The sequence below is a fragment of the Oryzias melastigma genome, linkage group LG9 (assembly GCF_002922805.2).
Source record: "Oryzias melastigma strain HK-1 linkage group LG9, ASM292280v2, whole genome shotgun sequence".
Lineage (NCBI taxonomy): Eukaryota > Metazoa > Chordata > Actinopteri > Beloniformes > Adrianichthyidae > Oryzias > Oryzias melastigma.
In genome coordinates this window covers 4,354,919-4,378,003 of record NC_050520.1, presented here as the reverse complement: position 1 = coordinate 4,378,003, position 23,085 = coordinate 4,354,919, and the positions used below count along the sequence as shown (strand labels likewise).

General features: G+C 36.1%; 2 protein-coding genes across 5 annotated transcripts in view; both read right to left on the bottom strand.

The window, feature by feature from the left end:
• Positions 1-3,759, bottom strand: part of shoc1 (shortage in chiasmata 1) — a gene marked incomplete in the record, with an annotated part of 20,897 nt that extends 17,138 nt beyond the window's left edge. Inside the window, 11 exon segments of the mRNA XM_024275657.2 lie at positions 284-378; positions 974-1,100; positions 1,173-1,271; positions 1,349-1,490; positions 1,556-1,652; positions 1,748-1,907; positions 1,987-2,144; positions 2,223-2,301; positions 3,096-3,225; positions 3,299-3,362; positions 3,642-3,759. Of these exon segments, the coding sequence (XP_024131425.1) occupies positions 284-378; positions 974-1,100; positions 1,173-1,271; positions 1,349-1,490; positions 1,556-1,652; positions 1,748-1,907; positions 1,987-2,144; positions 2,223-2,301; positions 3,096-3,225; positions 3,299-3,362; positions 3,642-3,643 (1,153 nt within the window).
• Positions 3,760-9,331: 5,572 nt separating this feature from the next.
• Positions 9,332-21,475, bottom strand: krt1-c5 (keratin, type 1, gene c5). Of its 4 annotated transcripts, none has more exons than XM_024274653.2 (11): positions 21,192-21,475; positions 20,947-20,996; positions 18,857-19,032; positions 18,087-18,503; positions 17,932-18,014; positions 15,420-15,576; positions 13,329-13,493; positions 13,108-13,233; positions 11,002-11,219; positions 9,825-9,853; positions 9,332-9,735 (listed from the first exon to the last, which is right to left on the bottom strand). In XM_024274653.2, the coding sequence occupies exons 4-11, from the start codon at positions 18,471-18,473 to the stop codon at positions 9,620-9,622; spliced, it is 1,281 nt and encodes a 426-aa protein (XP_024130421.1). In that variant the 5' UTR covers positions 18,474-18,503; positions 18,857-19,032; positions 20,947-20,996; positions 21,192-21,475; the 3' UTR covers positions 9,332-9,619. The 4 variants fall into 4 exon arrangements, with proteins under 4 accessions (XP_024130421.1, XP_024130419.1, XP_036069614.1 ...); XM_024274651.2 differs by having other exon boundaries at positions 18,857-19,004; XM_036213721.1 differs by lacking the exon at positions 20,947-20,996 and having other exon boundaries at positions 18,857-19,004.
• Between the last annotated feature and the right edge of the window lie 1,610 nt (positions 21,476-23,085).

Here is a 23,085-nt window from a genome sequence, read left to right as displayed (position 1 = left end):
GTTGTCCTTTGTATTTTATTGTTATATGTGGCATATTTGATTTGTGCTAAATAAATTCATAGTTTTTAATCAGTAGTTTTACTGTTTATGATCCTTTTTATGTCCCTCAGTTGGATCCTCTCCGTTTGGGTCAGCCGCTGCAGCTCTGGACCGAGCCCTGCATCACCGCCGATTGTCATTTCCACTTTGAACCCGAAGCCAAATGTTGATTTCATCGAGTGATTTTGTCTCCAAACCCGGAGTAAATTCTCCTCAGGACGTAAACCCAGAACCACATCGGTACCTGATAGGAGGAATCTCTCCACAAATGCCGGATGCTTCTCTGCCTTCCAGACCGCCGTTTCCATCGCCGTCCGAGTCCTCGGAGACATCAAGGATCTGCGTGAAAGTCACCAACATTCTCCTCGTAAGAACACAAAAACCTGTATTATATTCTGACTTTATAGTAGGGCTGCCACGATTATTTGACTAATCGACAATTAAAATAATTGACTAATTTAATATTCGATTAGTCGTTATTTATATTATATGGAGTCAGAGTGGAGAAAAGTTAAAAGTTATAATAGCAATATGCTAGCTTTTTTTAAGGCTATTTTGAAGTTTAGCTAATATTTCAGCTGCATGCTAGCTATTTTGGCTAAATTGGGCTTTTTCAGTTGTTTAGGCTAATTTGGCATTTAATTAATATTTTAGCTGGCTATCAGCTTCAGCGTTTTCAGCTATCATCAGAAGCATCTTCCGTGGCCAAATTCAGCTTTCAGCATTCACACTAGCATTATTGCAGGTAATGCTATATATCTAGTTTTTAGTTAGTTTAAAGCTAATGATGGTTAAGATGTGAGCTTTACATCCAGTTAATCAGACAAAATAATCAGTGATTAGTCGACTTAAAATAACCGTTTGTGGCAGCTCTACTTTGTAGCCCCTGTTATGAGTATTAACAAGTTCAGGTTAATCACAAATTGTTGCTCACAGCGTGAAAGGAGACAACTCTTCTTCCTGGAGTTCAGTGACGGAGAACCGGATGTTGGTTGAACTCTTCTTCGGAGAAATGCTCAGGACTAACTCCACCTCTATTTCAGCTGTAGGGTCCAGATCTCCTTAGAGAAGCAGAAGCATTTATTGTGAAAACAGGTCTGCTGTGTGTTTGTGTCAACAGCTCTAAAATGTACCTGAAAACTCCATCAAACTCGTTTTTGTGTTTTTCTCTTTGCTGTCCTCCTGCGGAGGATCAAACGGAAACATATCCGTCCACCCCCTTTGAGCGGAAGCTGAAATATGTCCAAGAATAAGATTATTTAATCTTTAATTATTCATTTCATTTGGACGACTAATTTCAGATTCTCACTTCTACGTAGGATGTCCAGAACCGAACACTCCTCTTCTAGAGGTTCTGGAAAAACGTTCCAAAGACCAGAGAAGCTCGTCATGGGGGTGACCTTTGGCCTTTCCAGCAGAAGAGTGTCCACCACCTCAGGCAGAAGCAGATCCTACAGAAAAGAAATAATGAGCTAAAGAAAGACAAAAATATCCTCTATATGTAGAGTTTGAACACCTCATCCTCCAAAAGTGACTCCGGAAGAAAGTCCTCTTGAATAAAGGAGCTCATCTGAACATCGACTGTGTCCGCGTCTAAAAATGTTTCATATGATCTAAAACAGATGCAATCCAGGAGTTTAGAAGATTACAGACATCTTTAATATAATGTTCATATTCTGAGACACAATCACAAATTTTATTAAAACACCTGAAGACGTGGTCCTCTGAGATGACGAGTCCTCCTGGAGTCAGCAGAGGGTCAGCCACAGGAAGCGTCTTCAGTCTGGACAGGTTGGATGTCAAAGAAGGCAAAAGCCTCCTGAAATGTGGGAGGTGATCCACTATGAGATCCTCGGCCAGGAAGAGATCTGGAAAAGGAAAAATGCGTCTTAAAATAATCAGAATCTAAATATTCTAAATGAATCAGGAATGAATCAAAGACTTTACCTTCCTCTTGTTCTTTTGGATGGACAAGCTTAGAAAAAATCTCCAGGAGTGGATCACAGAAAACCTCCGGCTCTTTTAACAAGCTAAGATCAAAGTCATTCACTGAGTCAGGATTGGAGCTGGGAATGAACTCCTCTTCCTCACTTTCATATTTGTATCTGAAACGTCACATAAATGCTTAATACATCTCCTAAAATGCTCAACAACAATTTTATTGAGTGATAAAATGCCAAAACCTTTCCAGTGATGCGAATGGCTGGTTTCTCTTTCTCAGATCATCCAGGACAGATTCACCAGAGAAGATCACCTGTTCTACTGAGGAAATCAGAACTTTATTTAACCTTAGAGCACTATCACTGGGGGATTTTAACCCGAGCCAAAGTATTTTAAGTATCACATGTCCCAGGAAAGGGTGGATCAAAGGCCAAGTCTCCAGTATGTTGTTCACTTTTCAACTTTTCCCTTAAGGGATCACCACAGCAAAACAGCTTTCACAGCTTCACACCAGTGATTTGGCAGAGTTTTTGCCCTTCCTGAAACAACCCTGTATTTGCAAGCGTCAAGGGTCTTGCCTGGATTCATCTCATTATAAATTTATTTGTTCTCAAACTCCTAATTTTTACAGAATTTTCAAGCATGTTTTTAGGATCTTCCTATTTTTTTATTTACCATTTTGTTATATAAACCACAGTTGAAAATAAAAGAAAACTACTCTAATTTATCACGTGTTGTCATAGATGTATTTTTTATGACAAATACTACTTAATGGGTGTATTATATCAGATAAAAACTACCCTGCAAAAGTGACCGTGTAACTTTTTATAGAAAAACTGTTCTTAGATTAAAAACCAAAAAGCATAAATATTTTTATTTTTACTAATTATACAAATAATATAAAAAACATAAACGCTTTTAAAAACTAAATAACATATTTTTAAAGATAGAGGTTAACTAGCATTTGTAAAAGATGCCTTTTAACTGAATATCTCATTTTTGAACACATTATAATCTCAACTAACCCTAACAAACTTGTTTGGTGTGCAGATTTTTAGCTTGAAGTTTCTAGATGTTTTAAAGATGATCACAATTGAATTTAGTCAGTTATTTACCTCCAACTAACAGCGTCCTGTAGGTTTCTTTAAACAGCTGGTGAACGAAGGGGAACAGGTCGCAGGTGCTGGATAAATACGGTTCTGGCAGAGCCAGTAAATCCCATGTTACCTTCAGACGTGTGCTAGCCTGAAACGAACACAGTAAAATAATTATTGAGCATTAAGCATCTAAGCTTAGCAACAAATAAGTTAAAATTCACCTCAAATACGTAGTCAAGTGCTTTAAATCCGATGGCTGCAAACACACAGTTAGCCCGTTCAGTCCTATAGGAACATAAAATAATATTTTAAATAAATAAATGCCGTTAAAAACATGTTTTATTAGTATAAGTAGAAAAATCAAGTTCTATCAATAATTTTTAATGTAAATAATACAAAAAGACGTCATAATTGCATTAGCAGTTTTAGCTAACTGAGAATAAGCTAGCTTTTATTTTTGCTAAATTTACCTAAATAAATTCCGTTTAAAAATCAAAGCCAGTTTAAATATTAAATAATAAACAGCGAAAATTATATTTTCTGAATTATTATTAAGAAACTTACATGGTGAAATACAATTTCAATCGGTGTTATTCTCAGGAGTTTAAGTATTTTAATAAGTCATGACCGCTAAAATGCCATCTACGACGCATGCGCCGAAACACAGCGCATGCGCTGTAGCGTCATTTCGATGCCTTTCAAGGTTTTAAGCTAGTTTTTATTTTTGTTTACCTAAATAAGTGACGTTAAAAATAAAATCCAGTGTAAACATTTAAAAAAATCAACAGTGAAAATAATTTTCTGAATGAATATTAAAAACTTACATGGTGAAATATAATTTATATCGGTCTTTTTCTCAGGAGTTGAAGTATTTATGACAAGCTAATGACCGCTTAAAAACGATCTCTAAGACGCATGCGCTGTAGTGTCCCTTTGATGCCTTTCCAAAAATAGTAACATAAAAAAATAAAAAATGTATTTAAAAAAAAAGAACCCCAAAACATTTGATTTCAGCACATTAAAGATAAACCTAACTTAAAAAACAAAATCACTACAAAGCTGTGATTAAATAGGCGGCCACAGGATGGCGCTGTTTGCCACATTTGTTCATGTCATGATAACAAAATATGGCTTTTAATTTTTGAATAATAAAGATAAAATAACAATAATTTAAAAAAAAAGTTTAACTATCATAATAAAGACTGCATTTACTTTGTGTTTTACAAACCCTCAGATGCAGAGATGTTTTGTTCATCTCACACATGTAACCTGACTGGAAGGTTTGGAAGTTAAATAAATGTCTATGTTTAGGGTTTACCAGTGTCTCATCAGGGTGTCAAAAACAATCTCCATCATTTTGAGGTCTCAGCCCGGCTGTGTGTGCTTTCACACTGCAGTGATGCTCTATTGAAAATTCACATCCATGTGACAAAGCGTCACTTCTGAACCCACCTCGCCTTTTTTCCTCCTCACTAACATTTTTCTAAGGCAGGTGTCCTCTGACGTTCACAGAACATGAAAAATTACAAGAATTTCAGAACGCTTCTAAATGTTGATTCTGGTTTTCTGTCTTCTGTTGAGACTGAAGCATCTTTGTCTTCAAAAATCTCCGTAGAAGCATCAAATACATTAGCTTTGAGTTTTTTCCATGTTAAAAACATAAAAATAAAGCAATTTAGTATAACATAAAAGTATAAAATAATGTTTTTGCATTTTTTGTAAAAGAATGCATTATTGTAGAGCAAATTTACCAATCTGAAAAGTTTCTGAAGGAAGGATGTCTGAGTTAAATGTTGATAAAAATAATTGTAATCTTTGTAAATTGTCCTTTGGTTTTGTGTTTCCAAAATGTTGTAATTCTGTATGATAAACACTTTAAAATTTAAATGTGATTAGTAGTTTTTGGCTTAATCAAAAAAAAATTTTTTTTATATTTTCTATCACTGAAACCGTTTTCTTTCATGTGGAAATTTTCTTCTGATTTGTTTTTTGATTTGTTTATTGTCTTAAAACAAATCTATTCCATTGAGCTTCTCATCTTACATGTAAAAGTTTAATATCGGCAAAATGCATTAATACATCTCTGTCGGAGCAGGAAAATCGTGTTTTTTCAAACCACAAATTGGAAATCTGTCTTGAGATTTTTATGCACTTTTGGAAGATCAGATTAAGAATTACCGAAATTGTTTTTTTGTGTGTGTTTACTGCAAAAGAAGTAGAAACAGAACCGTAATCTTGAGAATAGAATGACTTGAAAGTATTCAACTGACACGATTTAGCAAGAAATCTTAGACTAAAATGTCAGAAAGAAAGAGTTTCACTGGGAAAGTATAAGATAGAAAAGAATCACCTAAATCAGATGATTAGATTAGATTAGATTAGATACAATAAAATAAGACAAATTAAAATAAAATGAAATTAAATTGAATTAGGGCTGCACGGTGGCGCAAGTGGTTAGCGCTCTTGCCTCACAGCGAGAAGGCCCCGGTTCGACTCCCGGCTGGGACCTTTCTGTGTGGAGTTTGCATGTTCTCCCCGTGCATGCGTGGGTTTTCACCGGGGACTCCGGCTTCCTCCCACCGTCCAAAAACATGCTTCATAGGTTAATTGGTGACTCTAAATTGCCCCTAGGTATGAATGTGAGAGTGAATGTGTGTGATTGAGGCCCTGAGACAGACTGGAGACCTGTCCAGGGTGTACCCCGCCTTCGCCCTTCAGTAGCCGGGATAGGCTCCAGCACCCCGCGACCCCGAAAGGGAAGAAGCGGTCAAGAAGATGAATGGATGGATAGATTAGATTAGATTAGATTAGATTTAATTTAGATTAGACTATATTAATTACATTTAAATAAAATAAAAGAAACAAAAAAAAAATAAAATAAAAAAAATATCTTAAGTTAAATTAAATAAAAAATAGATTAGATTAGATTAAATTAGATTAGATTTATCTTAGATTAGATCAGATTAAATTTATTAGTTATAATTTAGATTATATTAGATTTAAATTTAGATTAAATGAAATGAAATGAGATCAGATTTGATTTGATTAGATTTAATTAAGGGTAGATTAGATTTAGATTTAGATAAATTAAATTAAATTAAATCAGATTTGATTACATGTAATTTAGATTTGATTAGATTTAAATCTAAATTTAGATTAAACTAGATTTAGATTAGATTAGATGAAATAAAATGAGATTAGATTAAATTGGATTAAATTAGATTAGATCAGATTTGATTTGGATTTATTTTAAGCAGAAACAACAGAAAAAGTAATACATTTATTCCCTAAGAAATGATGACTAAATAAAGATATGCAAATGTTAAAATCAAGACAGTATTTTTGCTACAATCATCGCCATTTTTGTTGTTGCCATTTCTAATCAAATTGCATTTTTTGAGTGTTTATGAATCTATTTGTGGATTAATTTTGATTACAGTGACAAAAAACAAATCTAATGAGTGGAAATTGTTTATTTTAGAACAAAATGTGAATAAAATGAGAATCACAGCACTAATTAGCCCATCTTCATAAATCCTCATCAAATCTAAAAGTAGCCCTTATTCTTAAAACTCAAATCAGTGAACTTTAAAATAACATTCTTAAGATAGAAACCAAATACTGCAAATTAGAAAAGGATTTTCACTGATTTTTATAATAATCTCCTTATTTCTAGATCCTAAGAGACAAAAATGATCTGATTTTGATTAAAGGTTGTAAAGATTAAAAGCAAAGAGAAGTTTAAACAACTTCAAACATTTCTTGAATGTCTAAAAATCAACTTTAAATCTTTGCAAGTATCCAATAGTTTGAAGGATCCAATTATCTCTAGACAACCTTTTATTAAAGAACAAAAGTTTGTAACATAAAACACCAAGTGTCCAAAATCCCCAAACGGCAACTTGATTGCAAACGTACAGGTTCTTCTCTGAACACGATCGAGTTTCGTGCTTTAAAAGGGACTTTCTCGGCCAAAGAGAAGCCGTTCACGCCCAGAACCCGAAGAAAGAAGAGAAAATCTTTGTCCTGATATCCAGCCGTTTTTGTTTGCCTCTGGGTCTTTGTCTGAAACTCGCCTCGACAGTTTCACAATTACTAACTATCATGTTGTGGAGCTGCGATGACATTTCCAAGATTTCATTGGTACAAAAGCTGCTGCCACATAAAGAGCCTGTCAACCTGATTTTATATAGACACTCATGTTTGAATGTTTCATGTGAAGAAAGTTTCATTTCAGGTTTTTCTTTGTTACTGCATGAGAAAAACTCTTTATCTCAGCCTAAATCTGTTGTTAAATAGCCTACAATAGTAAATTGATTTGACTCATTTACATTTGATGCACTGAAATGCTTTTTTGTTACTTAAGATCGCCGCATTGTGACTTTTTTATAACTAAAAATGAATTTAAAATGTTTTTAGAGTCAAAAAAGATCAGTTTAAACCGAATGATCAATTTCCCACCAAATATTTGTGTCCAAACTCCTAGAAATCAGAAACAAAACTGAAACTTTTGCATTTAGTGTCTCTATGATCTCGACTTACTGCAGAAACTTAATTTCAACTACAAACAAAAGAGTTAGAGTTTGGTTAAATTCACATCGACAACACTGAATTCGATAGAAAGGAGGACGGTGTTCAAAGATCCTATCCAATCCTATTTTAAAACAACTACAAAATATCAAAACAATTTAATTTATTTAAGGAAAAATATGATTAAACATCGATCTTAAAACAGCATTTCCTCTGCAGTTTGTTTTTTGTCTTTTTCTGCCTTTTTCACAAATTTAAATCTCTGACTGATGCTGCAAACTCAACAGCTGAATGTAAACAAAACTGAAACTTAAAAAACGAACAACAATGAATATTATTATTATGCTATTTTAACAGTTTTAACATTAATTTGTAGTAAATTATTCTATTAGTTGTGATTTTTTATTTGTAATGACTAAAATATGTACTTTTTATTTATTATGTTGTACTGACTGCATAATATTATACGTCCGTCGTAACGTGTAGGTTTATGGAGCAGAACTCAAATATGCTACAGACTAGCGAGGTGCTAGCATCTACCGTCTAAACTTTAATAGCAGGCAGAATGATGAACCGACCCTTGTCTCATATGCCTCAATACCAACAGAACAAAACCTAACTCCCACAATGCACTCTTGCTGTGAGCAGGATCACTACAATATACTAGTAGTAGTCACAGAAATAATAGGTCTGTCCAGTAGAGGAAAAGCCTATCAGGCTAGTAATCAGAGAATATTTATCATTTACTTCACCTCTCCCCTATTCTTTAGTACTTATTTTCTTTAGTTCTCTGTACTTCTGTTTGGTGCAGTGTGATTCACATGTTGTTCCACTTTCCCACTCCCCTCTGGTGCTGACTAAAACATAGATGTATTTTTTTTGCACGTTCTTCGAGAACATATGTGTGTGGGTCAAAACTGACCCATAACACGATAGAAGTTGCTAGAGTTAATCATTTATAAAATAGTTTTAAAAAGTTAGTTTCAGAGACTCTTTACTAAAATTCAAGTAACACAATAACATTTGTTTTATTTAATTGATTTTCTTCAGGTTGTTTTTTCTGTTTTAATTAAAATCTAGAAGCCCAAATATCCCCAAAAAATATTAAATAAAATCAAGATTTCAATGGGAAAATGAAGCCTAATAGGAAAACAAAACATGACACAAAAATTGGTTTTTGTTTTAGTGTATTTTAAAGCTGATTTGAGACAGAAACCAACTGTGATGATAACAGAAAGCTAAGACAAAAAAAAAGTTAAACCAGAACATTTTTAATCTAATGTCAGTATTTAGAATTACTGTAGTTTTCCTTTTTATTTTTAGTTTTTGTGCTTCTTAAAAATGATGATGTGAACTGAAACGGATGAGGGGAACTTTGATTTTTTTAATTAATGTTTTTATTAATAATCATGAAAGATGTAAATATTATACATTTTACTTGTTTTTGCTTCAATTTTTCATGTAATCCTGTGAGGTAATACATTTTTAATGAATAAACCCAATCTTAAAGACAATTTTTAAGATTATTTTTGCTGCGAAACTTGATTGAAAAGTAAAGTTCTCCAAACAAATTTGTTTTATTTGAAGTTATTTTGATATAAATGTTAAAGTTAAAATAATTAATTTCCTCTGTGTAACAAATAAAAAAATCAAACTTTTCCAAGATGACAGTGGATATATATATATAGAAAAATAGTTAGATAAATAAAAGATAAACATTTGAAAATTGGTTTTTATTTCTATTGTTTGTCACATCAGTTGAGTCCATACAGATTAAACACTCACACTCATGATTTGTGAAGAATTAAACTTAAATTTAGACAAATTTAGACAAATTTGACAGCAATTCTTTTTCCCCAAAAAACTTTAAGGATTTGTTTAAAAAGTTAAAATCTTTATTGAAAAGCTGTAATTGACAGATAAACATTAACCCCCAAAAACTGCCGTCAAATGTCAAAGACTGATCAGGAAAAGGCATGGTTTGGACTCCACAAACAAACTTCATTTCTCTGTCATTTTTTGTCCTCTTCGATCTGCTCCACCTCGCTGGACTCGCCCACCACCTTCCCGTTGATCATGGTCTGAGTGACCACCTTCACGATCTTCCTGGTCCTGACATCGGGCTCCTCTGTGACACACAAGGCAACCAGAATCAATGTGTTGCACGCAGAGTCAAAAACAGAACCAAAAACCTTTAGTTTGATGGGTCAGACTTACTTTTGGGAGGCGGAGGAGTTTCTTTCACCCTGAAAAACATTGATTTATGAGTTGCAATTGAAACAAATCACAGCAAATGTCTAATAAACTTATAAATAGACATATTTCACTAAATTCTGCCGAGGTTATAGAGTTTGAACAACCAGACTAATCTGTTTGATTCAATTTATTGTTTTTTATAGATTTGTGACACAGTTTTAGTTCAAGGAATCCCAAAAATACCAACAGAGGGCTGCTCTGAAGTTTAGGCTGCAAATATACGCTGAAAAATGAAAAAAAAGAAGAAAAGACAAAAATCAAACTGCAAAGGAAATGCTTTTTTAACATCAATGTTTAATCATATTTTTCCTAAAATAAATTAAATCGTTTTTAGATGTTGTTGTTTTAGGATAGGATTGGAAAGGATCTTCGAATCCTGTAAGCTAAATTTGGCCGCTGAAGATGTTAGTGCTAATAGCTGAAGATGCTGAAGCTGATAGCTGAAAATACTAAAAGATGATAGCTGAAAACACTAAAGCTGATAGCTGACGATGCTGAAGCTGATGGCTGAAAACGCTAAAGCTGATAGTTGAAAAACGCTGAAGCTGATAGTTGAAAATGCTGAAGTTGATAGCTTAAAATGCTGAAGCTGATGGCCAGCTAAAATATTAGCTAAATGCCAAATTAGCCTAAAAAACAAAACAAAAAAAAACTTAGGTTAGCCAAAACAGCTAGCATGTAGCTGAAATATTAGCTAAACTCCAAAACAGCCTAAAAAAATCTCAGTAAATGCCAAAATATTCCAAAAACTAGCAGAATGCCAATCTTTAAAACTGTAACTTTTTAACAATTCTGAATAATAAAAAGTCAGGAATATTATTCCAGAATAAATCAACTTAAACCTTAAATATTTTACTCTCCATAAAAATATATTCCGTCAAAATTGTACAAGTTAGAAATGAGCGCAAGATAACATCGGGTCATTAATAACAATAAAATAAAATGATCTGGAGGGCCGGATCCGGCCCCCGGGCCTTGACTTTGACACATGTGAACTAGATCATGTTTATTCACGAGATAAAAACTTGGAAACTACCAAAATATCCTCCTTCTTTTGAGAATAAAAACATATACTTTTATTCGGAGTATGTTAAACAAAATAATCAGGTTAAGATGTCTGTAATGGTGCCGCTCTCACATTTCCTCCCCCTCCAGCAGCCTCCTGTAGGTGGCGATCTCCATCTCCAGGTTCTGCTTGATGCGCAGCAGTTGCTCGTAGTCCGTTTTGTTGCGTTGCATGTCCAAACGCAGCTGAGAAAGCTCGTCTTCCAGCTGCATTAGGTTGGTCTGAATTCGATCCATCTCCACCGTGTATTTGTGTCCCGTCTCCCCCAGGTTTCCCTCCAACACGCCAACCTGTGGAGGTATTCAGATCGGGGTCAGAGCCGCAGAGGAATCACAAAGACCACCTGGATGCTAAACTATGCAGACGACACTTTATTTACAACTAGTGTCTCCATTATTATAAGGGGTGTGGTTCACTACTTATTTCCTAAACTAAAGTGCAAATATAAATATTTTATTTAGCCTATGTTCAAGGTTCAATAGAACTAATATTTTTGAAGGTTAGTATGAGAGTTCACTCGGATAAACATGAGAAGATGGTTTAATATTTTAAGAAAAATATCATCTTTACTCATTTTTTGTCTTTCAAAATCTGAAAAAGGAAATGCAGTAAACCAAGAAAATTAAGAGTTTTTATTTCTTAACTTTACACGGTTACATCTGACTAATTTGTCCTCAAGTCAAGATGAATCCAAAAAGTTTGTAAGGTTCCTCAAATTATTTAGATAGACAGTAATTCACATCGACGGACAAAGAACAATCAGTAAGAATGGAAAATAGAAACACAATGTAATTACAAAGAATCCAAGAAAAAAAGGTTAGAGATAAAAGCATCCAATAATCTTATTGCATTTACATTATTTTTAAACATACAAAGGCATCTCTTCCAGGTTTTCCACATATTACACTAACAGTGCATGGCACTAATGTGCTATAACTTAAGGATGAGAAGAGGATGCTTCCTTATGCGTTCTTAACCTACAGATGATTTGTTTCTTTATTCTGTTTTATGCTTTGTATTTCTACAAATCTGCTGAAATCCAAGAGTTCAGTTTTTAGAAAAATATATGATGTATCCAAATGCAAGAGACATTAAAGATCCACTCCAATGAAAATGGTGCTTTTAACACATTTTTCTTGCATTTTTCTGATGATGGAGGACAGATGCTTGTTGTCACTAGCTCCATGCTCCGCCCCATTCTGATGCATCCAAATACATCGGATCAGATCAGATCAAATCAAATCAAATCAAGACAAAACTAGACCCGATCCGATCCAATCCTGTCCAATTAAACAAAACCAGGCCAAATCAAACCAAACCATAACAGATCAAATAAACCAAATCAAATTGGACCGGACCAAACCAAATCGAATCAAACCAAATTAAAAGTCTTTATTGTACCTGCATCAGTAGTTAAATTGTGCATGTAAATCCATGAACGTCTTTGTTTTCTTCGTCTGAGCTGGAATCTGGATTTAACCTGGACGACTGGATAGAAACGATATTGTTCTCCTTAATGTTAAGTTGGGTTTGTGAGGGGCTGTAAGTTAGTGGGAGAGAGTGTAAACAAAGGGCCAATGAGAAACAAGTGCTGCCTTAATCCCCACCTGCTGTCTTGCCCACGACTCAGAGGTGAGTTTCCAATTAATTCCTGCCGCTCTGCAGAAATTATGTATTAGAAAACGAGACAGGTTTTATGATTTTGGCTAAAAATGACACAATCAGAACTAAAGGACCACTGGGGACACTTTCAAAAAGATCAGAAGATGATCAAAGTGGGATTTAAATGCATCCTCATTCATCTGTTCACAGTGATCCATAATAATCTTCCTTTTATTGACTAAAACCTATAAATCGGTACGGACAGTGAATTTAATCATTACTGAGAGGAGCTGTAAAAACAGACGTTTCCATTTAACTCTATCATAATAGCAGGCGCTGATTGAGGATTACGATCAGCTCAGACTGGTGACCCAGGAGCTGCTGGGGTCACATGATGAGGTCATTGTTTTAATGGCCATGGCGTGGCTTTCGAACAGGTGAGAAGAAGCTTCTGTGTGTTGTTGAAACCTTCAGCAGGTTTTCTCAGCAGTTCAGGAGACGAAGAAGCTTTTTAGTCTGAAGCATCATTGATGGAGAAGTTTCAGCCTACACGGAAGCAGGTGTCCTTCAACTTACCTGTCTGCGAACACTGTCCAGCTCCATCTCCAGAGCCTGCAGGAAGCGCCGCCTCTCGCTGAGCTCGCTCTGGGCGCAGCGCAGCGCCTCGTTGTTTTCTTTGACCTCCGACTGAACCGCGTCGACCTGCGGACATGAATCGAAAGTCTTTGTACAAACCATAAAAAACGAAAAGGAGAAACGGTGAAGAGCAGCCGAGCTGACGCCGAGCTGACGCCGACCTTCTTGAGGTACCACGCCTCAGCATCCTCCTTGTTCTTGCGAGCGATGCCCTCATACTGGACCCTCAGTTCAGCCATGACGGCCCCGAGGTCGGGCCCCTGAGTCGCATCCACTTCCACCTTCACCTGCTCGTTGACCAGGTTGGACTTCAGAGAGTTCATCTCCTGCAAACACAAGAATAAACTGTTGGAGCATCTTTATAGCTTAAGGCTGCAGAGGTCACAGTCCGGTTTGACTCAATTTTCACCAAACAGACGTCTCAGTGGCGCTGAGAGGCTTTCAGAAGGGAGGCGCGGTTTTTTTAGGTGATTTCTGTTGGTCTCCTCACGCGGCGATGCTTCTATGATCACAGACTCAGTTATTATGGAAACAATGGAGCTCTGATTTCAGACAATGGATGTAATTTCTTCCAGCTGAAGAGGCATCGGATGCTTCAGGATTCACCAGCTGCAGCAAACAACAAGTGAGCGTCTTAAAGGCCGTCTGATGATGGATGCGTGGGCGATTTCCAGTCTGTTGCTGGGGAAGTGAAGGACAAAATCCACTGATTGGAAACTTTCTGAGAGTCTTAGATCGTACAAAGATCCACTAGTTGTTGAGTCTAGTTTTTAGAGATGACATACTGTAGAGTTACTTTAGAATTATGGAGGAAAAACATGTTTTGGGGATTAAATACCTTTGAGCCCATCAACGTTGGGTTTTTCTTCTTTAATGTGAAACTCACATTATTTCCCAAGTTCCCTCAGGGAAAGTGTCATAAATGTTGGTTTTTAGGCAAAAATATGGCAGGAATAAACAGGTGGACGAGATCTTCCATTCATGATTGAACACAAACTTAAACTAGAGAGAAGAAGAGAATCTGGGCCAAACACCCCACCCCCCCAACCCCCCAAAAAAAGATCAATTTCAAAATAAAATACTTGGGGGGCGGGGTACATTCTTAGCTGTGAACGCTAATAGAGATGCAGAAAATCTAAACTACAGGTTGATTACGACATTTTTAAAGAGAAACTTCATTCTCATTATTTACAGTTAAGCAATGCAAAGAATTCCTATTTTTGTGAAATTGTTACCAAAAACTCCCATAATGCTCGGGCCTTATTCGCTATAGTCGACAGGTTGACAAAAACCCCCTGTGACTTTGATTTATTTCCCCCCGAAGTCCTTTTGCATCATCAGAAAAACTATTGGAATTAAAAGTTGATTAGACCTAGATTTTAAACAGCATCATTGTGGTGATCTTGCAGATTTTTTGGGAATATTATGAAAATGCAATACATGATTGCTTGGCTCAAACCAAGCCAATTGATATAACCTACAACAGGAACATATTAGGAATGTGGGCGTAGTTAACAAAAACCCCCGTTGCCATGGAAATTGAAAAATTTACTTTTGCTGATTCTTTTAAAAATTACATAGACCTGTTCGTCACCACCAGACGACCAAAGACTAAAATAGTTGCTATGGAGATAAAACTAACAGAAAAGCAGCCTTTTTGAAAAAAAAAAGGCTCTTGAACGGTTTGTTTTTTTCTATCATTGTAACATGTGTTTCTCTACCTGTGTCATGGTCAGAGGAGGAGGCAGAACACAAAGGACATGTCCTGGTCACCACGCCTCACTGTCCAAACATCACTCAGGTGCCAGATGGAAGCGCGTGTCATGGTGCTCTTCTTGGAGCCCAGCAGGTATAAAGACGAAGGGTGTGTCTGCACTGTGACCTCATCGTGTTTCGGATCACAGCGACGTTAACCCTTGTGACTGAGTGTGTAAATACCCACACTCTGCTGCTGTCTGTCAGCACTCTGATGGGAAATTAGTTCAGCTCGGAGAAAGGAAGCTGCTGACGCTGCAAAAACAGGCCATCAACATTTGAAATATTTTCTTTAAATATTCCAAATTTAAGAACAGTTTTCTCAAACTAAGATTATTTTTCTGTTGAAAGACTTTCATGATGAGATTTTTGAATTCCATTACAGAAATTAAGATAACTTTTCTTGAAGCAAGAGTCTTTTTACTTTCCTAAGATTCGCTTTAAGGCCTCTTTTTGTCTTGAAAGTGTCTTATATTTTTAGATATAAAGCTATATACCTCCTCGTGATTCTTTTTGAGGAAGTAGAGCTCCTCTTTCAGACTGTCCAAGTCTCCTCGCAGCGTGGCGATGATCTGGTCGTGGTCCGACTTCGCTCTCTTCAGGGCCTGACAGTCCCTCTCCACGGACTGACAAAGTGCCGCCTCGGCCTCCCATCTGCAGACAAAAATGAGGGTTTTCCTTCGAAGGCTTTTCTTGTTTTCAGTCGGGTAGAGAAGTCATTTGTGTTTATTAAAATATTTGTAACAGAAAGTTTTGCCATTCTTTAACTTTTTGTTGTAGAAAAAGTATCTTATTACCATATAATCAGATTTTGTTGTAAATTAAAAATTAAAATATTTGGTTAAATCCTCATTTTGGATTCCTACCAAAAATAAGTATACATCAAGTTTTAAAGTAATCTTAAGTATAGAAAAGTATTTTCCTAAAGTGTACCAAGTACACTTAAGAAGTATTTTGGCAGTTTACTGACATGTATACTTCTTGGGATCATTTATAGATAAATGAAAAGAAAGTATTCTTAGAATTATACTTAAAGTAACCTATCTGGTATAGTATTAGTTTACTGGTGATAAACTTTACTCCAAGTTTATGAAAGTACACTTTGAATTTGTCATGTGTTTCCCCTGGGCTGATTGCCATTCCTCCCTGATGGGTTTCACTCGTGTCCATTTGTTTTTCCCTCCACTTCCTGTATATAATGGGCTCCTCCCCTCACTTCCTTGCAGGTTTGTCTTGTTGACACATGCACCAAATATCATCATCATGTTTGTTTGTTTGTTTGTTTGTTGTTGGAGTTTGGCCTTGGTTTGTTTATGGACTTTGACATTAGTGACTCTAATCCCGTTTTTTCAGCTTTGTGCTCTTCCTTAGTTTTTGGATATTTTTGTTATCAAAGACACTTTTTTTGGAGCTGACAGCTGTCCTGCAATTGTGTCTGCACACCAAAGCCTGACATCATTATATCTAATGTAGCTTTTAAGGTTTGCTTTTAGTCTAAACTTCTACTGATTAGTGGATTAAAATACATTTTTAATAACTTAATGCTGTGTAAAAAATGTTTAAGGACAGTGACAAATATAAGCTAAATACATTTCCATGTTTAATCCAAGTATACGTAACATGAACTTATAAAGTTTATCTCTACCAAAAATAAGTATACTCAAGTATTTTTTAAATATACTTTTTTAAACTAAAATTAAGATAGTATACTTTAGGTTTGCTTTTTAGGCACCTATTAGAGATAAACTTCTCAAGTTCATGTTTACAAGTTTAAAGGTTCATATTAAGTGTACTTGAATTATACTTAGATTTATCCAAGTCTAAATATATTTAGCCTATATTTACTACTGTCCTTAAACATGTTCTTTCAGAGTATTAGGTGTAGTAGATGTATTCTTGGGATATTTCCCATATAGTAAGAATACATTTTTACACTAATCAGTACAAGTTTGTTGCATGTAATATAAAGGCAAACCTTAAAAGCTCCATTAAATAAACTTCAAGGAGTACTTTCAAAACTTGGAGTAAGCTTAAAGTTTATTGCAAGTATACCAGAAAAGTTACGTTTAGTAAACTTTTATAAACTTAGAGTAAATCTAAAGATTATTGCCAGTAAACTAAAAGTATACAAGAAATGTTATTTTAAGTATATTTCTAAATATACTTTTTATTAAGTAAAAGTGGGCCAATTTAGTCCAGAGAAGTATACTTGTAAAAATAAAAAACTGCCATTGGAGTATACATGGGGAAATATACATTTCTATGCTCAAGTATACTTTAAACCATATACTTAAAGTATACTTATTTTTGGTAAGTACCAAAAAAGTAAACTAAAAGTTTCTTTATTTTGTTTTTTTTTTAAAGTACACTTAAAACCAACTTGATCATACTTATTTTTGGTAATATGAGAGGCTTAATGAGATTTAATTCATACTTTCTTTCACACTGACCATCAAACTCTTTCATGCATACTTTGATGGTATGTATGAAAGAGTTTGATAGTATGTGTGAAAGAAAGAATGAATTAAATCTGATACGGCCTCTCATACATTAAGGGTAGTTTTTGCAGAGATTCTCTCGCTATGGCAGATCAACAAGTATTTTGAAAGTTTCGGTGCAGAAAGTGGAGCGTTGTTTGACCTAAATGTTGTGCTGTCTGTATTCCTGATCAGTGTGTGAACCCCACACGTCTGGGAGTTTGTCTGAGCTGATGAATGCATCTCATTTCCACACAAGTCTGTAAAACATTCCAGCAGCTGAAACACATCAGCAGCTTCAGATGTTTCATCTGACGTTCTCCTCTCAGCGTCCTGTCTCTCAGATGGATGGTGTCTTCCTGACCCGGTCGATCCATCACTTCCTGCTCAGCGTTTCGCTGCTGTTCCGCTCCTGAGCAGCTCTGATTTCACCGGCTAACAGGAAGGTCATTTATCCACACGGCTCAGCAGTCTGGCGCTCCTGTGTGAACAGTCACAGGCAGGTAAAAAAAAAAAAGTCTGTGACACTCACTTGACCCTGAAATCGTCAGCTGCCAGCCTGGCGTTGTCGATCTCCAGCATGATGCGAGCATTCTCCAGAGACTTCTTCCTCACCTGTGTGTGAACATCACGCGATGAAATTCATTCTGTTTTTATGAAACTTCATGTGGTTGAGTTGTGCCTGACCTCCTGCCCGATGGCGTGCGCCTGCGCCATCATGCTCTCGATGTCGTGACCCTTGGGGGTCCTCTCCAGCATGAGCTGCTTGATCTTCACCTCCAGCTCGGCGTTGGACCGCTCCAGCGAACGCACCTTGTGCAGGTAGTTGGCCAGCCGGTCGTTCAGGACCTGCATGGTCTCCTTATCACTGGCGCCCAGACCATTCCTGGAGAAGGTGGAGCCCAGGACGTTGAGGCCGTTCCCCACCGAGACGGAGCGGGACAGTGGGCTGGCGGTGGACAGAGGGGACACGGGGGCTTTGGCCCGGAGGCTTCGCCCCCCGTCCCGGATGGACACGCTGGACAAGCCGGGCGGACGCAAAGAGTAGCTGCGCATGGAGAGCGTGGAGGCCATGGTGTCCACTGCAGATCTGCAGGATCAGAACTACAGGAAGATGTTCATGTGTTGAAGAAAAAAAACATAAAATGGAGTCTTCTCTTGATGCAATGTGTTTAATCTCACTATTTCTGTTTTGTATCACTTTATTTAGCAATTTAACGTATTTTTATTTGTCTAAAAATCACAAAAACCTGTTTTTACTGTGGATTAATCCCACTTTAATAAGGATTGAAGCAGGATTGGTTCACAGATTCCAAATTTTCAGAATAAAATTAGATTTTAAGTACCCAATTTCTGATCAGGATCCAATCCTGGAGGCTTAATCCTTAAGGATTATGTTTGAATACAGACTTATTTAGTAGCAATTTGACCTTTAGAAAAAGACAAACAGGACTTACAGGGGAGTCAGAATTTCTGCGAGTCCGTCTCGGTCCTGCGCCGTCAGGTGGTGGGAGTGACTGTGTTTGCAGCAGCAGCTTTCACAGGTGAGTCCTGGAGAGGGGGAGGAGCCACAGACGGGGCGGTCTTTCCAGATGCAACATGACCCTGAGAACAGATGAAAGAAACAAAACAGCTGAGGAGCAGCAGTTTTCTACTGTTAATTATTTAAATTTTCTTTAATTGACACAAAAAATATGAAGTGTAATTTAGTCAAAACTATAAAGTCTGTGTTTTTTTATAACATTGAATACATCTTTATTCCACAAAAAATAAATTATTTGACCTATTTAAACTTTTCAAATTAAACAAAAATGATAAAAAAAATAAAAATAAAAAATGAATGAACCCTTTAACACCTGAGGCGTCTTCAGTGACGCTTAAACACAAAATTTTTAATATACAGTAATTTTTCATCACAATTTACTGGAATTACGTTGATCGGTTGAAAATGGTTAAAAATTACAGTAAATCAAAGAACATAAACACTGGAGCTCAGGTGTTAAAGGGTTAAAGGAATATCAATTCAGTGAAATATCAGGATACTTTATTTGGCGATACTTGAATCGATTTAAAATACTGCCAAGGCGATATTAAATTAATAATTCTCAAGCAAACATGTAATTTGGTCTTATTTTTGTTTTCCACTTAAATATTTCCTAAATTACCAAAGTAAACGAACCATGAATTTGCTTGGCCAAAGCAACTTGTTTGTGATACAGTTGCAATGGTTCATGTTCTGATCATTAAATAAAATTGTATTTTAATATTTTTCTCTTGTGAAAAATGTATTAATGTACAAATAATTTTAAGTCATAATTAAAAAAAATAGTGAAGTATTCTCTGGTACTGTCTTGGCATATTTTGGGATACATATCGTATCGTGACACGTGTATCGTGATACGTATCGTTAGACTCTTACCAATACACACCCCCCTAAATTAAAGCTGCTGTGTTATATGTCTTGCAGGTGCTCGCCACCCCCACCTTCATCGCCCCCTCCTGACCTCCCCCCACTGCCTGAGCAGCTCTTACTCGCCCCCCCCGCTAAGATGTTACAATCATTTAAAAAACATTTTTTTCCAAATGACTGCTTTTCTGTACGTTTATCTCCATAGCAACCATTTTATTTTTTGGTCATCTGACAGTGACCAACAGGTCTCTGTAATTTTTACAAGAATCTGCAAAAGTACATTTTTGGATTTCCTTGGCAACGGTGTTTTTTTCTCAGCCACGCCCACGTTCTTAATATGTTTGCATAGTGTGTCACATCTTTTCGTTCAGCTCGAGCCAAACTTTCATGAATTCAATTTTCAAAACATTACGGTAAACAATATGCAAGCTCGCCATGCTAACACCGCTAAAATCTACAACTTCTAATACAAAAATTGTTCCCAAGTCACTTCTAACTGATGCTCGAGGAGTTAGGAGGCAATGGATTAAAACCCCAAGGATGATTTTAAATTTGCAGACATCAAAGGTAATTTTTTTGGAAAGATGGCAGCCTTTTCCCGAGGTCAAAGGTCAACCAAACTTCGGTTGTAGACATAACCTGGTGGCATGGGGTAAATTTTGTGATGATTCTTCATGATTACGTATCTTGCAAACTATTAAAGTGCCAAATTTCATCCAAAAAATCACCAGAGGTCCCGCAGGTATCCCATAATTATTTCAAAACTTCCTGGAAGTGTGTTTTGGTTTCGTTAGTAGATTTAAAAAATATATATTTTTATCCCTATCAGAGAATTTAGCCCATTCTTTTTTTTGATGGTTTCTCCTACTGTGATGTCATTGTTTATTTATTTAGGGACCCATTGTTTACGCCAAAAACTCATTTTGACAGGTATTACAGATGCATTTAGGCGAGTTTTTGAGTTTGAGACGGGGTGAAATTTTTGCTCAAAGGTGCAGAAAGATTTCTCATAAACGTCAGATTGTGCTTTAAAACACGTTTTTTAAACCTCTTTTCTACTCTTAGTGCCATAATGCGCCTCCAGGTGCGTCTTCACCATCATACAGTAACAACCTGCTCCTCCGAGTTTTGCCTGACCTGAATATTTTGTAGCTTGCAGGCTGCAGACAAGGATCTGGCGTTCTCCACTGAGCATCGATAGCAAACAAACAATGCAGTCAGAGCGACGTGAGAAGCCGGCGTCACCCGAGGATGGCCCCCGGGGGTCAAAGGAACGGCAGGAAGCACGAACAATGGAGAGACGGAGTGAAAAGAAAGAGAAGACCCCTGAGAAATGCTGAGAGAAACGCAGCTTCTGGCCGAGCTGGTTCTGATTCTCACACCTGTAATCCAGCCTGCTCTCCACGGCTCACCCAGAGCCGTCCTTTGTTGTGCTGCTGCGGTGTTCTCTGGGGAAGATCAGTCGCCCGGGCCGTGTTTTGGTTCTTTACTCTGTGCTGGCTGCGCCCAGCACGGCCTTGTTTTGGTCAAATCAAAGTTGCATTGTGTGCAGAAGTTGCTTTTGTTCTTTTTGTGGACAAAATAAAAGATGTATTTTCCTCCAACAGGAGCAGAAAGATCAGCTGTTCAGGTGTGACCTCAGTCAGCCTCAACCAACAGGTGAACTGTAATTTCATTTTTCACATGAAAATGTTTTTTTTACATGATGCTCTGCAGCTGTGACTTGTCTTTCTAATTACTTTGTTTGTTTCTGTAGTTTTAAACTCAAATTAGGGCAAAACAAAAAGTTTTCCATCAGAACTTGCAGATTGAAAGATCACACTGCCCTCTTGTGGCTCAAAGACATATTGCAGTTATTTGTAAAATTATTTAAAAAACTAAATAGTTTTAAAAATTATGTTTATTATTTTTCATTACAACTTATGCCAAAAAGTTGCTTGTACTCTAAAAATATTTAATATAACTGAATAATAATATGTAGACTGTTATAATGATCTAAGAGTAAATAACTTTTGGCAAGAATTTAATAAAAGCATTAAATATGTGCCATAAACAGTTAGGAGCCTTTTTTAAGTGCAATGTTTAACCAACTAAAACAGTAATTAATAATAATAAAAAAAAAAGTAGTTCTGGATTCATGCTTTAATGAAGTGGCTGTTAAAAGTTCATGAAAGGAAATGACAGAATGACAGAATTCTGTAAAAAGAAGAAAATGTGAAACTGCAGCAGTTGTATCATGGTTTGGGCCTGCAGCACCACACAGTATCTTTGTCTCTAAGACAGAAATTACAGTTGAGTTTTTGGTCTGAGAATCTCTAGAATCACAAATGTTCCTTTTTTATTATTGTTATCTCTGGGTGGTTTTGGATCAAAACTCATTTGAAAAACAAAAGTTTAACTTTGAAGCATTTTTAGTTTAGAAAAGGCAAAACAACTGAAGGGTTGTCTAATAAATATGTAAAAAATATTAAATGAAAAAAAAATCAAAACTTATACTATGTCACAAATATGTTCTTTAAAATGAAATAAATGTTTAAATGTTGGAAATATTTTAATAAAAAATGTGGATTTTATCATAAATCTATGAAAAATGTATGAACTACAATATCAAGCCTGTCGTTAAAGGGTAACTAAACCCTCAATCGACTTTTTTTGGCCGTTGACATTGACAAATTCTGACAATTTAAATGAAACTTGTTTAATTGTAAAAACAACAGTCAAAAACCGTCTGTGTGCTGCCCCCTACAGGTTGAATCGCGGTATTACATTTGAATTTCGTGATTATTGAAACCATTTAGGTCATGATTACATGAATAAATCCCGATTACAAGGTCTGCGCCATCTAGTGGATGATAAAAGTATTTGAAGTTCAAAATCCCTTTTAACACCGACTGTCTCCAAAGTGCAAACATCAAAATATTCCCCCTCCAAGTCTTTGTGATCAGTGCTGGGAGATCTTCTGCTGACTCCTAAATCTGTTCCTCCACCATCACACTATAGTATCTGCCTAGAGGCTTTTTATGATGTTCATTTAAATGTCTTTTTAAATGAGAGATTACATTTTATGGGGCACATTTAGAAAACATGTTTTCAAAAATATTGATTGTATTCTGTAAGCAGAATTTTTTTTAACTACATTTTTTTACAGAGCCCCTATGTATTTATTTTTTTTTTAACTTCAATGTCCCTTAGGGTCTCTGTACTAAGGCGATATTTCAAATCACCAACATTTTTGTTTTGTTTTTGTTTGTTTTTTAAGCCTTTTTCATCTTGTTA